The sequence below is a fragment of the Malania oleifera genome, chromosome 6 (genome assembly GCF_029873635.1).
Source record: "Malania oleifera isolate guangnan ecotype guangnan chromosome 6, ASM2987363v1, whole genome shotgun sequence".
In the NCBI taxonomy this organism is placed as follows: Eukaryota; Viridiplantae; Streptophyta; class Magnoliopsida; order Santalales; family Ximeniaceae; genus Malania; species Malania oleifera.
Genome location: NC_080422.1, coordinates 42,937,690 through 42,955,068, shown reverse-complemented (window position 1 = coordinate 42,955,068; position 17,379 = coordinate 42,937,690). Strand labels below are relative to the sequence as shown.

General features: G+C 37.6%; 1 protein-coding gene across 1 annotated transcript; it reads left to right on the top strand.

Annotated features, from left to right (window-relative positions):
• Nucleotides 1-746: 746 nt before the first annotated feature.
• Nucleotides 747-15,070, top strand: LOC131158059 (putative pentatricopeptide repeat-containing protein At1g16830). The gene is made up of 4 exons (XM_058112621.1): nt 747-3,202; nt 13,627-13,731; nt 13,990-14,332; nt 14,416-15,070. Exon 1 carries the CDS (start codon nt 1,127-1,129, stop codon nt 3,104-3,106), a length of 1,980 nt encoding a protein of 659 aa, XP_057968604.1. The 5' UTR covers nt 747-1,126; the 3' UTR covers nt 3,107-3,202; nt 13,627-13,731; nt 13,990-14,332; nt 14,416-15,070.
• Nucleotides 15,071-17,379: the final 2,309 nt, after the last annotated feature.

Below are 17,379 nucleotides of genomic sequence, written 5' to 3'. Positions count from 1 at the left end.
CTTTTGTTGATGAGTGACTTGGGCAGAAACTCGTTAAGGCTATTGACTTACATTAGTCTACGAATGGGTGCCATTAGTCGACAAGTCCCCTATTTTTCACCCTTAAAAAACACTCTTTTGACCTCAAACCTTTTGTATGAATTTAGCATTTAACTTGAAAAAGTTTTCCATGAAAAATTTGGTTCCCTATGGTCATCATTGAACTTTGCATCATACCAAGTGAGCCATGCACATGCAAATTAATCTAAATGCATTACAATTGAAATAATGTATGTCTTCTCTTCTTCGCTCTTCAATTTTCCATGAAATATGTTAGATGATATCCCTTATGGCTTCCATTTCACCTTTCTCTTATGTGTGGGCTTGAATTATAAACTTATTCAAATACTAAATACACACATAACATGTGATTTGTTATTATCAAAATGGGATCGGATTCAAAAAATTAATAATCTCTTCATTTTTTATGATGATAAACACATAGGAATAAAATGAGGATAGCCTGAAAAGGAACCTTACAATATACATAAACTTAAAATAAACAATGTAACTCAAATATATCTTAAAAAGAAGACATTTTAATTCATTATACATTTAGTTTTGACAATATAGCTCAGACACTTATCTCATTTAAGATGTTCAAGAAGGAGGGAGTATTAAAAGGTATGTATTTAGAGGTAATCAAACATCACTTTTTGCTTATTTTATTAATAAGTATTTTAAATGTAATCAAACATTACTTTTACCTTTGAATACCTTTTGAGTTCAATATTGACACTTACAAAATTCAATACTTTTTTTTTTGGTAAAAAATATAGCTCTAAAAATGGCCTCACAAACCGAAAAAGATGCCCGAACCAAAGATCCGACCCAAATGCATCTCTGTTCACACGCCCCCAACCTCCTCCTTCCGCCCTGTGTAGGGTTTTGCACCCTCGCTCTCCCCTTGCCTGTAGGACTTTGCTCAACGACTGAGCTGCAGATTTTGTGTTCGCTTTCTCCCTCCCAGTTTCTGCACTTCTTCGCTTTCCATGCTCTCTGTCTCTACATGTGTTGCTCCCATGTCTGTCTCTGACCCCCATCCTTCTTCCCTCTCGTCTCTCCCCACCGCTCTCGCAACCTCACTATGTCATGGAGATGGAGATCCTTAACGTCAACGTCGATTGTATTCATTGAAATACCCTCATTAAAGTCACACACACCGCCACTGTCAATGTTCTGTTTATACAGCAGTGCTCAAAATTTTTCCAGTGCAAAACAAGCTCAAAAACTTCCTGTAACCTCTAGAATTGTTCTTACTCCTCATGTAGTTTACCCCACCTTGTTGAATTGCCCTTCTGATTTAATCGCTTTGAGCTTCTTCTTATGGTGTGCTAGGCAGCCCAATTACTTCCATGAGCTTTGCGCTTTTGATCATATGGCTACTGTGGTCAATCGCCTCACGAAGCGGTTCAAGACAGTGAAAGGAGTCGTTCGAGAACTAGAGGGTGTTGGTTGCGTTACCAAAGCGCAAACTTTCCTGCTTTTGTTGAGGATCTATTGGCGTGGAGGAATGTACAAGTTGGTGTTTGAAGCTTTTGAGGAAATGGGTAGATTCGGTTACGTACCAAACACGTTTGCACGCAATGTAATTATGGATGTATTGTTCAAGATTGGGCGTGTCGATGTAGCTCTCAGAGTTTTCAGTGAGACCCGAGTCCCAAATTTTTTGACGTTTAGTATTGCAATTTGCAATTTAAGCAAGTTGAAAGATTTGAACAATATTAGGGATGTCTTAAGAATCATGTTGAGGGAGGGGTATTATCTTAATGGCGAGACCTTCTTGATGGTTTTGAATTGTTTTTGCAAGAATGGGAGGCCAGCTGGGGCATTTCAAATTTTGGGTTTGATGATAACTCTGGGCTTACCTCTTTCCCAGGCTGTTTGGAGTATATTGATTGATGGGTTCTGTAAATGTGGCAGACTTAGTATGGCAGGTTATTTATTGGAGAAGATGGTCGAGACAGGTTGTTCTCCTAATGTTGTAACATATACATCTTTAATTAAAAAATTTTTGGAATTGAAAATGTTTAACAGTGCCTTTGATATTTTAAGGACCATGGAAACAAAAGGGTGTGCCCCTGACTTGGTACTGTATAATGTGTTAATAGATTGTCTCTCTAAGATTGGGAGGCATGATGATGCACTTGATTTGTTCTGTGATTTGCTAAGAAATAATCTAGTTCCTGATTCTTACACTTTAAGTTCTATACTGTCTACTATATGTGTGTCTAGATGGTTTTCTGTTTTACCCAAGTTGGTCCATGGACTTGTGATGCAGACTGATCTTGTGGTCTGCAACCTCCTCCTATGTTATTTTTGTAAGGCGGGGCTTCCATTATGTGCTGTGGAGTTCTATAATGACATGCTAGATAAAGGTTTTACGCCAGATAGGTATACTTTTGTTGGATTACTGAGAGGACTTTGTGGGGCAGGAAGAATTGATGAGGCAGTTAATGTTTACCGTGGCATCGTCATGAACTATTCAAGTTTGGATGCTCATGTCCATACCGTAATCATTGATGGACTCATAAAAGTTGGTAAATTTCATAGAGCTGTCAGATTGTTCAGAAAAGCTGTTGCAGAGAAGTACCCAGTAGATGTTGTATCATACACAGTTGCTATCCATGGGCTCTTTAGAGGTGGTAGAGCCGAAGAGGCTTGTACTTTGTACAGTCAAATGAAAGAGGTCGGCATAGCTCCTAATGCATATACATATAATGTAATGCTTTGTGGCTTTTGCAGGGAAAGAGATGTTAAAATGGTTGCACAGGTGCTACAAGAGATGATTGATTCAAGGATGGAAATGCATTACAATACATTCATGAGGATGTCCAGTCTTCTGCTTAAAACACACTGTCGTCATTCAGTCTTTAATGTATTAAGTGAAATGTGGAGTTTAGGATTGGTACCTAACAAGGCTGTGTATACAGTGTCTGATAGACTTACACATGTTGTAGAAGTAGATGACGCTCCTCTTTCATCACTAAAATATATTGACAATATTCAATGTGCGGGAATGTCTAGTTTGGACAACCTTTCTGATGTTGCTGCTTCCGTGGGTTGAAATGGATTGGTAAGAAACTTGTTTGCATCTTGGCAAATGGTACTTCTATTCTTTGAAGTTCATAAAGCCATCAAAGAATTGTTGGGCTTCTTGAAGGTAATATTTACCTCTTTATTTCCCCTTTGCAAAAAGAATGTTATTTTGAAGCAGAGGTTTTAATTATACTTTCCCTTTGTTTTTCTAATTTATCTGTCAACTACTTAATCCAACTTATTTTAGTAATTGAAACATAGGATTCTTTAGAATTGACTTATAGGTTGCTTCTTTTGTTCTTAAGTTCGTATTCAGTGCTTGGTGCATGCATTGTCAATGTTGATGAAAAATTTATGAGATAGACATGTGTACATAGAAATTGTTTTCTTTGCTGCTTGCCTGTGTTATCTGAGCAGTGGGCATTCTCTTTTTTTTTTTTTTGAAAATTGGTTTGATTTGAGTTCATCGTGATGGATGTTGTATTTCTCTTGTACCTTAGTGCTCTTATTGAGGCAAAAAGGAGTTTCTTCTTGACAATGATTCCATGTGTTTTTTTTTTTTTTTTGTTTCAGAAAAAAAAAATTCAAGGATAGTTTTCCTTATCTTTTTGTTTTGTTAATATTAAAATAAGAGAAAAGTTTATTAAGGAGAATAAGAAAAACAATTGCAAAAAAAAAGAATATGGAAATTCAAGGATATTGAGAATTAAGAATCTTTAGTAGGTATAATTTTATTATGGGATTTTATCTCTACTTGTCTATTTGTGCGGTGGAAGTACTAAATGGAAGTTGGAACAGAAGCCATCACATAATATATACCTTATGATCTCACGATTTGTCCTTGGTTCTTTTGTTTGATTTGCACATGTCTTGTTATATATGCACACAATCATTTCTAAATACCCAACAGAGAGACATATAAATTAGTCCTTTAATTTAGTCATAAATGTTACTGTTGTGAGGAAGATTCCTTTGTTCATTCAAACTTGTTTGTGTATGTTGCATTTATGTATGCGTCCATTTCTGTGTTGTGTTTGCATAAATTAATAACTTGGTATATTTGTAATACTTATTATCATATGTGAAAATGGGATGAAAATGAGAAGTTCATAGGAATAGATAGCACCCCTATTGAGATTTGGAAGCATAGTCTAAAATTTCCAGGAATTGTCAAAATTCTGTTGGAATTTCCACTTTCCACCACCCATTGAAATCAAATGGCACTCACTTGCTGTCTTATTTAATTTCTCTGGAAGTTTCCTCGAATCATCTAAATTTATCAGAATCTCGAAAATTTTCAACAAATTTATTTCAAAAATTTGAATATGGATAACATTTCTTTGAAATTTAAAGTTGAGATTCAAGGCCCAAAATGAAATTTCTCTCTTAATAAATTTTCTTTACTATTGAAAATGAACTCATTACAAGAAGACATGAATGACAACTTTTGGACTTCGGAATTTTATGCAAAACTGAACTTATATATTAGCTACAACATTTTACTCAACTTTTTATGTCCTAATTAGTTGTATTTGTTAACTAATATTGTTCTGACTTAACGAATCTCATTTAATATGCTTAATATGATCATCATATTACAATTTTTACGCTTATTATTAAACATATATCTATTGATGTATTTTGTTTATAATATTTCTGTTCTAAATCTTGCATGATTATGTCTAATAACTTCTAAAAGAAAAAATTCTATGCTTTATTACTAATTTCCATTATTTTAAAAAGTCATTATCAAAATTGACGTCAACATCAAAATTTCCATACTTTTGAAGTCACCAAATCTTGGTTGAAATCAAAATTTAGAACCTTGTTTGGAAGAATTTGGGAGACACTGTAATGTGTATTTATGATGTTAAAATCAGTGTTTTAAAGGCGCATCTTAGTGCTTTTTCCGCCCAAAACGCACCAAGACACAATTGCAAAGGTGAAAATACCCAAAGGAGTGTGCCTTCTTGTGCTGGGTGTACACTCCAATGAGAAAAAAAAAAAATGCACCTTTTAACCTTTGTTGGTGTATGCATTATGGGCCCTCCCATTCATTTATTTTTTAATCTTATAAATATATCAGAAGGAAAATATTAGGGCTCCTTGCTCATTTATTGAGACTCTTCAAAGCATTCGAAGCCTCCATTGTCAAGCACTCCTCCCTTGTGACCTTCAACAACATTGCAGATCATCAGTCAGCTCCAGATCTTCATGCTCTGGTAACCTTTGTCTTCTTGAGCAATCTCTCTCACATGTCAAAACCTGGATTCAGATCCTCAACACTATTGTCTCTAGCGACAATGACTTTATGAGGATCTATCTCCTATCGCATGACCTCTCTCCCATTGCATTTGGAGATTATTTGAGAGATCTGATAGAGCGATGAGGAATTTGGGAGACAAGGAGAGTCGAGAGATGTGGCATGAGGGATTTAAGAGATGAGATAATCAAGAGATGTGAGTCTTATTTTTGATATTTTTTGGATACATGGCTCTTTTTATCATGAATGGCACATGGTGGCATTTGGACTTTTGACTTTAGCCCCACATTAAGTTATTTAGGGTTAAAATTATATAATAAATTTTATTTCATTATTTTAATAAAATGTATATAATTTTGGAATTTATAATTTATTTATTTATATTTTTAATAAAAAATTAAATTCTTGAAAGGCTTATACCTTGATGCCTTGAGGCTTAAGTCTCGTCTCATGAGGAGTAAAATGCCATGCCTATGCCTTCGCCTCTTAAAACACTGACCAAACCCCCCACGTGAGGTTTAATAAATTGCAAAAGGAGCTTTTGCGGGTTTGGGCTTAACACTTGTACAATTTGACTCGGCCACAAATTACAAACAGGTGTGATAAATTGTATGCCAAAATTGGGTATCTGTAGGTTTGTTCAACAACCCAACCAACCTGCTCAACTCAACCAACTGAAACCGAACTGATCCAAAAAAATGTTTTCAAACGGTTTATTGGTCTGCTGGCCCCGTATCTGCATGCGTATCACATTCTTGATTCTTGGTTCTAAAACTTTCAAGATGATTTTCTAAGCGCTCGTAGCCAAGATTATCGTATTGTAATCTTCAATGTTAACACTCCTTTTTTTGGGAATCAAGGCTACAAAGGTTCTGCTTAAAGTTTCAATCATAGAAACATTTACAGCATCCTTATTCCAATTTTTTTGATCTCCTACTTTAGCCTTTTCAGGTTGCTTGCAAGTATAGAGCTATCATGGCCCACTTGAAAGCTAGTTCACCTTTCTATAACTTTTTTTTGAAAAACCCTTCGCTTTTAGCCACTTTCTTGAAGCAAAAAGGGGAGGGACCCCACTAATCCTCCCACATCCAGCAAGATAGGATGATGATTTGATATAGATCTCAACATGGGTTTTTGAGTCACTATTGGGAAATGCCCCTACCAATCTGAAGTCATAAGAAATCTATGAATTGAAAGGGAGGGATAATCCCTAAAGTTTGACTAGGTAAAAGATTCCCCCAGCTAAGGACGGTCAATGAAGGGGTGCTCATGAACAAATTCTTTAAATTTTCTCATGCATGCTGTTTTGGATCTACATTCATTCCTTTCTTGTCAATTCATGATAGTATTAAAGTCTTCTCCCTAATTCTCACGGTTCTGGCCAGTGGCCGTTCCAAATTAAAATCCCTCCTAATGATCTTCTTTGACCCCTAATAGAGAATTCTCCTTGAAATTACCCACCCAACTTTCCATAAAACTCAAAACTATCTTGTCCACAACACAATTTGATTCTTTCATTCGGGAATATGGTCCCAAGGATGTACCCTTTGTACAATGGTTGCTTGCTTTACTTGGGTGGAATTTGGGGATAGACATGCTTCGTTTCTCATTGATGCTGGTGCCTGGGAAGATTTGTTCCCAAATAGTGTAAGAGGCACTGGTTAGGTCTTTTTTTTTATTTTATCAGTGCGCAGTTCTCTTGGACTCCAACTCTATTTAGTTGGGCCCTACGCCTTTTTCTTCGAGAATATGTGGCTATCAAATGATTCACACCCTTCTTATCATGATAATTGTCAGAGTTTGGCGGAAGGAGAGCTATGTTTAGGGCCAGAAGGGTTTTAAACTAATGAAGAAATTAAAATTTGTCAAAATAAACTAAAAGATTGGAGAAAAGGGGTGTTCAGGAACATCAAGGAGAAGAAAAACAATATTTTGACTAATATTGTTAGCTTGGAGCCGTGGACATGTTGGCATGAGTGCGGCTTGTTGGGGGAGGAAGGCAAAGTTAGAAGTGTTCATCTATGAAATGAGTTGGAGATGCTTTTGTTTAGGGAAGAGAGGAGTTGGCATCAAAAGTTGAGGGTTAGGGGATGTTGTAAATTTAGGTTGTTTCATAGGGTGGCCAATGGAAGGAGGAGGAAAAGTCTCATTAAGGAGTTTAGAGTTAGACTTCGGAAGGGTGGTGAGAGATCATTAACAGATTGGAGGATCCTTGCGTGGGAGAGGGTTCATTGGAGTCATTGACACCTTGCCTGATTAAACTATCTTCCCTCCACAATGCACCTATTAGTGCCACCCCCCCCCCCCCCCCCTTTTTTTTTCCCCCCTTTCTGAGGGAGGCTCTCCTTGGGATTTCTACTTTAGGAATCTCAACCAAGGAGAGGTTGTTGAGATGACCACTTAATGCATTGAATCGGTTTGTTCCACCTAGGAAGGGTTTTGATAGAGTGCAGGAGGGCGATTCATCATGACTTTCTTCCGCCAAATCCTTTTTTCTACATCTTCTTAAAACCCCGACACCCAAATTGTTTCTTGGGAGCCACACAATTTGGAAGGCTAGAGTTCCATTCAAGATTCAGACCTTTATTAGGACAGTGAATTTGAACAGGGTTAACATGCATGATTTGCTTCAAATAAGAAGGCCTTACGTGGCTCTCAAGACTGATATGTGTGTGATGTGCCGTGAGTCCAATGAAACGAGTGCTCACATCTTCCTATGTTGTAGGGTTGCTACCCACTGCTGGAATGCCCTCTTTTCTTGCTTTGGTGAAGCCTGGTTGCCACTGCAGGCTGTGGGCGGTTTTTCTGCTCGTGAGTTGTTGGAAAAGAGTAGGAAGGAAGAAGTTCTAACCTCCCCAATTTTGTTTTGGGATAGATCTGTCTTTCTAGCCTCTCTATGCGTCTATTCTTCCAGTTTCTTTAGGGGTTTGCCACTGTCTGGTTTTGTTAGGGATTGGCAGGCAGCGCTTTTGTAATTACTTTTGTTCATTTTCTGTAATTGTAATTGATTTTGGCTGTAATTCATACTCGTCTTGGGAGGACATCTTGTTCTCCTCTCAGTGTACTCTGGTTCTTATACCACAAAGAAAAAAATGTTGTATGTTGGTGAGTGCAAGAACACATTTATTGTGGAGGGGCTTGATTGGAGACCTATTGGGGAAGAGGCTGCCAATTGTTTGGAGATAAATTTTGACTTGGAGGAAGTCAGAAGGGCTGCGTTTGACATGGATAGGGATAAAGCACCAGGTCTTGGAAGTTTTATGATGGCTTTTTTCTAGGATGGTTGGGAAGTGCTGAAAGATGATATCATGAGGTTTTCTGGGGAGTTCCATTGGGGTGGGGTGGTTTGGTGTGCAAGAGAATTACTTCTACTTTCATTGCTTTCATTCAAAAAATGGGGAGGTCCAGGAGGGTGAAGGATTTTAGGCAAAGTAATCTTGTGACTAGTGTTTATAGTCAAGAAGAATGAGGAAGGTGATGGGGGATACGATATCGTAGGCCCAATATGCTTTTGTTGAAGATGACAAATCTTAGATATAGCTTTGGTAGCCAATGAGGTGGTTAAGGATGTGAGGAGGAGGGGTAAGAACAGCGTGGTTTTTAATATGGATAGCGAAAAAGCCTTGACATGGTTTATTGGGGTTTCTTCAGAAAGTGTTACTGAGAAAAGGGGCTGTCGTGCACTTGGATTAGAGGGTGCCTCAGTTCCACTAATATGTCTGATTGTTAGGTGAGCCTAGGGATTGGTTAAGGTTTCTCCAGGGTTAAGATGATGGAATTCTTAATCCCCTTCTTTCTTGACTTTGGTGGAAAAATGATTTGAGTAGGCTGAGTCTTCGCACTCAACTTTTTTGCGTGATTACAAGCTATTGACTGAGAGGAAGGAGGTGGAGGTGTCTCATCTTCAGTTCAGAGATGATTTTATTTTTTTCCCTTGGGACCCTTGTGAAATCTGCTAGGTTCTCACTTTTTAAAGCATTTTTTTAGAAGATTTTGGGTTGAAGATAGTTCTATCCAAGAATGGCTTAGCATGTATCAGTTTGAGTAGTAGGGAGTTAGAGGGTTTCAGATCTTTAGCAGGTTGTGGATTTTGGCCTGGCCTTTATCATATCTTCATCTTCCTTTATCCCTTTTTATAAACTGACTAGGGTGGCTGCACAATCGGAGAAAATTATTAGAGACTTCTCATGGTCAGGCCTTGGGGAGGTTAATTGGTTGGGGCTTGGAAATGTGGTTTCTAAGAATATCTCCATAAGTGGAAAATGGTTATGGAGGTTTCCCTTAGAGTCTCACCTTTATGCCATCAGGTTATTAAGAGCAAGTGTGGAGTGCATTGGAATGGGTAGGATTCTGGGGGGAGTGGAAATTTTACTCATGTGAGCCTTTTGGAAGTTTGTTTTTGTCTTTTCTTTCTTCTTACCCCTCTTAAAGTGAAATGGTGATAAAATTTGTTTCTAGTCGGATATTTAGGTTGGTGAGACATTGTTGGAGTTGTTGGTGCTGCACTTGTTTAAACTTTTTCTGTTCATAATCCACCAATTTCAGATTTTTATTTTTTACAAGGGGTCCCTTTTTCTTGGGATTCCCATTTCTTTAAGAGTCTCAATTAAAGAGAGATTGGTGAGTTTACTTGTTCATTGGGTTTGCTCAATCCTTTTTTTCCTACTTTGAGTGGGGTACAGGGCTTTGGATTGGGGATGCTTTGGGATCTCTCTTCAATGTCCCTTTTTACTCATCTTACAAAATCTATAAATGATAATGCCTTCTGGTTGAACAAAGCTGTTTGGAAAACAAAAGTTCCTTCTCTTGTTCTCAACAGGATCAATACAAATGATTTGTTACAAATAGGGAGGCCTCATAAAGCTCTCATTCCAGATGTTTGTAATGCTGTGCTGTGAGCAAATGAGACTTCTCCAATTTTGCTGTGGGAGAATGTTACTTCTTTTGCTTCTTTTTGGGCCCACTCTTTTGGGGTTTTTGGCTTCTTACGCTGTCCAATATTCAAAGGGAGTGGAAGGCAACTTCGGTGTAATTTTGTTTTTCCTCTTGTTTTCTTCCTTTTTTTTTTTTTTTTTTTCAGAGGATATCTTATCCTTCTTTCCTTGTAATTATTCTTCTCTTAATAGAATTGTTTTGTTATGTAAAATAATTTCTGAGCATCAGCCTCCCATTTGTTTTTGTTTTTTTGTTTTTTTTAATAATGAAAGAAATTTCATTAAAAGCCAAAAGAATTTACAAGGAGGGAGAATAAGATATCTCCTGAAGGAAATGAGGTTCAAACCAGAAAAAACTAAACAAAAAAAAAAAAGCGAACGACATCAAATCAATCAGTTCCTCCAATCCTTATGTAAATCCTGAAAGCTAGCTTCCCTAAAAATTCCAAACCTGACACGCCATAAAGAAGCCTTATACTGAATGTTATCTCACAATGCAAAAAGACGTGGGATGCTGTCTTGAAATTCCTACTACGGAGCACGCAAACAGCTGGAGAGAGAGCCTTCAAAGGTCTCCTAATCTACAGCAAACTATTGGTATTAATTTTGTTAACACCAACCAAATAAAAGATTTTATTTTTGGGGGAAGTTTAACCTTCCAAATAATAGGATAGAGAGGAAAAGAAGACTTGGAATAGGTCAAGAATTTTATAGAATGATTTACAAGTAACGCCCCCAATTGGTCCAGAGACCATGAACAGGCATCCCTTCCTAAAGATAGATTGCAATTATTCAATAAGGACAACAAGGAAGACAAAGCTACCATCTCCCTATCGTTAGAAGTCTCATGAGATGAAGATTCCAAGAAACCAAAAGGCTACTCGCATTGTCAACGAAAAAAGAAATAACTCTATTTGGATCAGAGCATAATCTAAAAAGGCGAGATGAAAAGAAGTGGAAAAAGAAACATTCCCAAGCCATGGGTTTTTCCAAAAATGAATCTGCGATTCCCTCCCTGCCTCAAATTTAGTTTGGGGGGGGGGGGGGTGAAAAGAGTATAAATCTGGGTAATAGACCTCCACAGACTCCCCAAAGAGCATCTCAAATTAGCACTGGTATCACCTGTTCTCATCTAACCCAACCTTACTTTTGTATAACTCCATGCCATAGGGAATTATCTTCTAAGGGAAAACATTGTAACCATTTAGCTAAAAGAGTAGTGTTTTTAGACACCAAATTACCAACCTCTTCCTTTTTAGACCTACAAACCTTTGCCCAGCTGACTAAATGGTCCCTATGACTCACCCCTCCAGGCCACAAGAAATCTCTCATGATTTTCTTGAGCTTACTAGAAATCACGAATGGAATCTTAAAAACAGAGAAGAAATGCAGCGGAGTGCATGACAGGCCTGAATAAGCGTAATTCTACCCCCAAGAGTGGAAAAGCCCTCGTCTAACCATATATTCTCGTCGTCACCCTTTCCACTATCAGATTCCAAAAATGCTGTCTCTAGGATTCCCTCCCAAAGAACCCCTAAGTCAAGGGCTAATCTAATAAACAACACCCCACATTTGTAGCCCAATCTCTAGTTCTCTCAACAGGTACATTTAAGGCTGCTAGCCTACTCTTCCACATTAATTTTGAGCCTAGAAACCCTCTCAAAAGCTTGAAGAATACCCAAAATTCTCCTAAATGAAAGGTTACGATCATCATGAAGATGGTATCATCAAAAAATTGAGGATGAGAAACCACCACCACCACCTCCTCAGTCCCCACACCACCCCCTCAGTCCCCACTCCTAACTCTTTCACCAACCCCCTATCTCCCGCCCTATCCACCATCCTACTTAAGACATCAGCTGCAAGGACCGAAAAAAAGGGAGATAATGGGTCTCCTTGTCTAATGTCCCTCAGAGCAGTAAACCAAGATTTGGGTTCACCATTCACAATAACCAAGAACCATACCAAACAACCCCTAATCCACCTGTGCAGTCACCCATTTTGTTTCCTAAAGGCAAATTATATCTCCTCCCCATTTTCCCAGAGACTATGTCATCAGCTTCATGTTATAATCATTTAACCCCCCTTAACATTCCCAAAAATTATTTTTAGTAGCTTCATTGATGCAACATGAGCTCCCTGCTTCCACCCTTACTGAACTTGATATAGAATTCCAAACATCAGCTTTCTTTTTCCCCTGCTGCTTCTTTAACTCTCATTGTTACTCATGACACTTTTTCTACACCCTTCATCTCTTGATTTCTAGAAACAAGTATCTAAGCTTGCTGTTCAAAACCATCAGAGGTCAAGCTGGTAACAATGTATTGAAATGGATGGTGACAAGACAAGACAGTTCAAAGAATAAGTGGACCTGTGATTGAAGCAATGTTTTCTTATTCTTCCATGAGTTCAAATTACTATTACCTCGCATTGGAAGCTTGAAGTTCAGGTCTTGGATTTGGATTTGTCTGGATTTAAAAAAAAAAAAAGAAGACACAATACAAAATCACGCTGAGTTTTATCCAAATCCAATGCCAAGACTTGAAATCCATGCTCCTAACTCAACCTTAATCCCCCCTCTCCCCTCTTCAATTGGTTCTATGTATTCTGCGACTCCATGACTATTGTATTATTGAGTCATTGAATGGAATTTAGCTCACTTTTAATTTTTTCTTCTGTGTTACCATTGGTGGTTGCAGCATTTACCATGCAAAAATGGTTGTTAGGGTCTTAGATTCCAGTGGTGGCATATATCGTGTTGGATTTGCTTCCTTTTTTGGCTGATTGTTTCTCTAGGGAGGTTAATCATTGAACTTTGAATGGTGGCTTATTCAAATTGGTGGTTTTTTAATATGATTGTTAGTTGTCAGTAAATAAGAGTAAGTTCCAGTTTTGGATATATGTTGGAGTATGTGGACTCTGCTTTCGATACTATCATCAACCGTCATTGTGACTGCTTTTTTGACATCTCTTTACCTGTTTTGAATCCCTGCAACGGCCATTGCGAGGGGATGCTGAGAGGGGAGAAAACACACTACTAATTTTTTTGTTTCTCCTTTTCTATTCCTCCATTCCTAAAAGAATACATTCAGGTTGCATTTCCTTTTTTCAAATGCTCTGAAGTTCTAGAAAAAAAATCATACTACTATGTTCCATGGTGAGAACAGCTTGCCGTGAGATCTGCACAAACTAGTGGAGCCTAATGTAACTGCTTGATACAGATGGTTCAGATTTTTGTATGCTCTTCTAAATTTTAGTTGACCAGCCCTGCCTTGTTAATTCTCTCTATTGTTTCATTTATTTTATTACCAATGCCTCTGAATTTGTCCTTCGTTTATTGAATTTTTCCAGGTATTGAGGATATACCAGGAAGCTTTGACAAAAGCACTTGGCAAACATTTTGGTGCTAGGCCACAAACCATCTTTTGGAATCTGTCCTTCTCAAGCCCTTTCAAGGTATCATTTGCTCTAAATTTGCTTCTATGCAACCGAACTAATCTATTGATGTCTAATCATGTCATTTTTTTCAAATGACTTCCGTGCACCTATTTCCTGCACTAGTGTTTCATGAGTGTGAATAATAGATTTCGGAGTGTCTGCACTTCTTTTTTCTAATCCTGTGAATGCCCTACTGATGCCTGTTGCTTTGCAATTATATGCTGCACTTTTTTTTTCTGTAGATTTTAACGTAAATCCAAATATTGCATTATTTAGGAGTAGTTTACCATGGACATAATGGCTAGTGAGGTCAGTAATGTTAGACCGTTACCTAGCAATGCTAGTAAGAGAAACTGGAGGCTGAGTGGACTCCTGAGAGGCACAAGAGATTTCTCATGTTGCATAAAGGGAAAAATGCCAAATGCTAGTTTCAAGGAGGATGGAAGAACACTGTTGAAGGGCTTTACCAAGTGGAGAAAGTCCTCGATGAGCAGAGGTAGCAACATAAAGATCCTTTACAAATGTAAAGGATAAATGGGGGTTTGCATAAACTAGTTGGGCAAACAACAGATGGAGGGGCATGGTCACTGATCATCAAACTTGGCAAGCATTTATGAAGGTATGCATAAAGTGGTCCTAAGATTGATCTTATTTTTTCAATTATTGTCCTTGCAGCTAGTGTTCGTCATATTTTCCTCGCAGGGGCATCCCAACTATAAGGATTTCTCCAAGTCTCCAGCTTATGTGAAAGAAACATCATTTTTTGAGACACTGTTGCTATTGACGAGCATCCATAGGCTCTCTCTCAAGGGACTCGTGCATTGTTGAGTACACATGAATGCAGGTTGCAGAGGGGTGAGTTTATTCAGTTTGAAGTGGTTGGGTAACAAAGTGCTTCTGACAACATAGGTGTAATACCTTCAAGGCATCAGTGAAGGCGTGGCGAAGCCAGTTTGTACTGGAAGGGAAAAAAAGCATCAACAGGGAAGTGCGGTAGATCTTGCAGACAGGAACATTCAACAGTATGTGCTCGTCTTAGTTTAGGTTTTTAAGGGTTGGGCATCCAGACTATGAATCAGTACAGGTTCTGTCATAAAATCACTTAAAAAATGGGTTATGCACAATATTCTGATGGAGGTTGGGATTATGCCGGCATCTCATCTTTTGCCAAGTGCAACCGTAGTTGTTGTCAACACCTCATTGTTGCTAAATGCAGTCTCGGTAGCAGTTGTAGCCCAGAGAAGATTCTCCATTTGGCGGCTTTATTGGAAGTCATGCGCCATGTGTTACAATGGCTTAATCTTATGATTGAGCTGGAGCTGTGGCTCTAAATTCAAAATAATCGTTTTCTAATGTATATTCTCTCTCTCTCTCTCTCTCTCTCTCTCTCTCTCTCTCTCTTCCCAGCCATTCCCTGATGTGTATGTTGAAAAATCTCGAGGTGTTGATTTGTGGAGTATGCTTGGCATGGGAACCAGAAAGAATAAAAAAAAAAAAAAGCTTGGTAAACGATTAGGTAATGTCTGCCTGGATTTTTTGAAATTATTCGTTCCAATGCAGAATTTACTTAATGCTGTTTGTCCATACATATAAGATCTTTGACGTAAGATGCTATAATTGAGAGGGACATGCCAGGTCTTACATTTTTATATCTATTACATGTCAAAATGCCATGAGGATAGTTTTGGAGGGATGGGGAGTTTACGGATGTGTTGTGGAAGAAATTCTTGTAAAATATTAATTTGATTATTGAGATGTTATTTAAGGAGTTTATGGCTGTGTTGTGGAAGAAATTCTTGTAAAATATTTATTTGATGATTTGAACGTTATAAATGTACTTTTGAGTATAACATTATATATCATACTTGGATAGATACCCAAGTGATGCTCTTGGAAATAAGGGGAAAGCGATTTCTTTTGACTTATAAATGGCTTTTACAAGAAAATGAAATGGAAAGCTTCTTACTACCTCGTGTCTTAATGGGCACTAAGTGAGACTGGAATGGGCATCTACTTTTCCTCCTAGGAGTTGTTGTGTTATATTGATTGGGTTACCAAGGATATTAATCTTTTGTATGTTTCTGTGGAGTGGTGTGCAATGCCACTATCTCTAGCTTTGGCTTATGGGACAAGCAACAGGTAAGTTTATAAGAAGATTGTGCTATGGGGATGAGAGTCACTCTCAATACTTGTGGGATATGGGCACAACATCAATGTCATTTAAGTCATAACTCCTTACTAACCATTTTAGTCAAGACATTGGTTGTGCTATTTACAATACTAGAAATTGTTGAGTTTTTTCATGTATTTAGAGAAATATAGTTGAACATGACTTTGTGTAGGCTTCTATTGAATATTTAGTAAACTAAGGTGATTCAGCCAATGGAGTTTTGCCACCTCGTAATAGTTGATGTCAAAGCCATTTTGACAATGTTGTAATAGTTGATGTCAAAGCCATTTTGACAATGTTGTCACCTGGACGTATTCCAGGTCTTACACAAAAGTTTGGGCCAATCTAATGAGAGTGCCAAAGATTAGGTGAGAGAGACTATTATGATTTTATGTTGGATGTGTATTAGGGAGATCTTGATTATGTAAGGATGGTTTTGTTTTCAACCATATGAGGTGTATTTCATAGGGTAAAATCATGAAGCCTTATAGGCCAATGCGGTCAATACCTCACTCAAGGAGATTGTTTGTTTTGGTGGCTACATTATCATGGTTTATATATTTTGATGATATTAATTTATATGTTCTTCCTAGTGTTTCCTATCTTTGCAAATCATATTTAGTACAAGTTCCAGTGACGAATTCATGAAGTACTGGATCAAAGGCGAAGATTGGACCGAGTTGATGTTGAAAAGGAAAGATCAAAAGAACACTCACTCGGAAGGATCCGAGCACACCAAAGAAAGCTTAATGTTGTATTTTATGTAATGGGTGTGTGTTTGAGGTAATCTATTTTGTAACTCTTGTTGGCTTTGTTTCTTACATGATTTCTAAGTAAGAGTTGAGCATAATGCACATGCATATTAGGACACTTGAGTTTATAGGATTTCACTATAGTCACAAAGGCAACTTTCATAGTTTTCAAAGTTAAAATTAAAGAGTTTGTCAAAAGAATCCAAAAGGATAAGTTTCAACATCTTCATACTTAGTCCCAGTTTTATCAAAACGAGTCTTATGTCCGAAAGTTTCAAGATGTCAAGCATATTTTCATTAAAGGACATATTGACATATAAGATATCAAAACGAGCTTTCAAATGTGTTTTATCAAACAAGATATCTTATATTCAAGGGGAAACTCACTTAAGACAAGTTTTAATCTTTAATAAAATTAATATCTTTTATATTCTTTTATCCAAGAATGTTTTAAGTGATTAAAAGACTTTTTGGTTGGGTTTAAAAACTCAGTTATGCATTGATCAAATTTCCTAAACACCATTCGGTATTTAGGGCATAACTTTTGATAGAAAAGTCGAAAAAAGGCTATCTTGGTGTCTATGGAAAGCTAATAAAAAATCCCATAACTTTTGTGTCGATGACTTTTTGTGATTTGGGGTAATCATCAACGAATGCAGGAAACTGTTAACAGCTTCAGAGAGCTTAGAAAAACCATTGGCGGTTGGTGACAGTGACAGAACACTAATTGGTGAAAAACGGTTA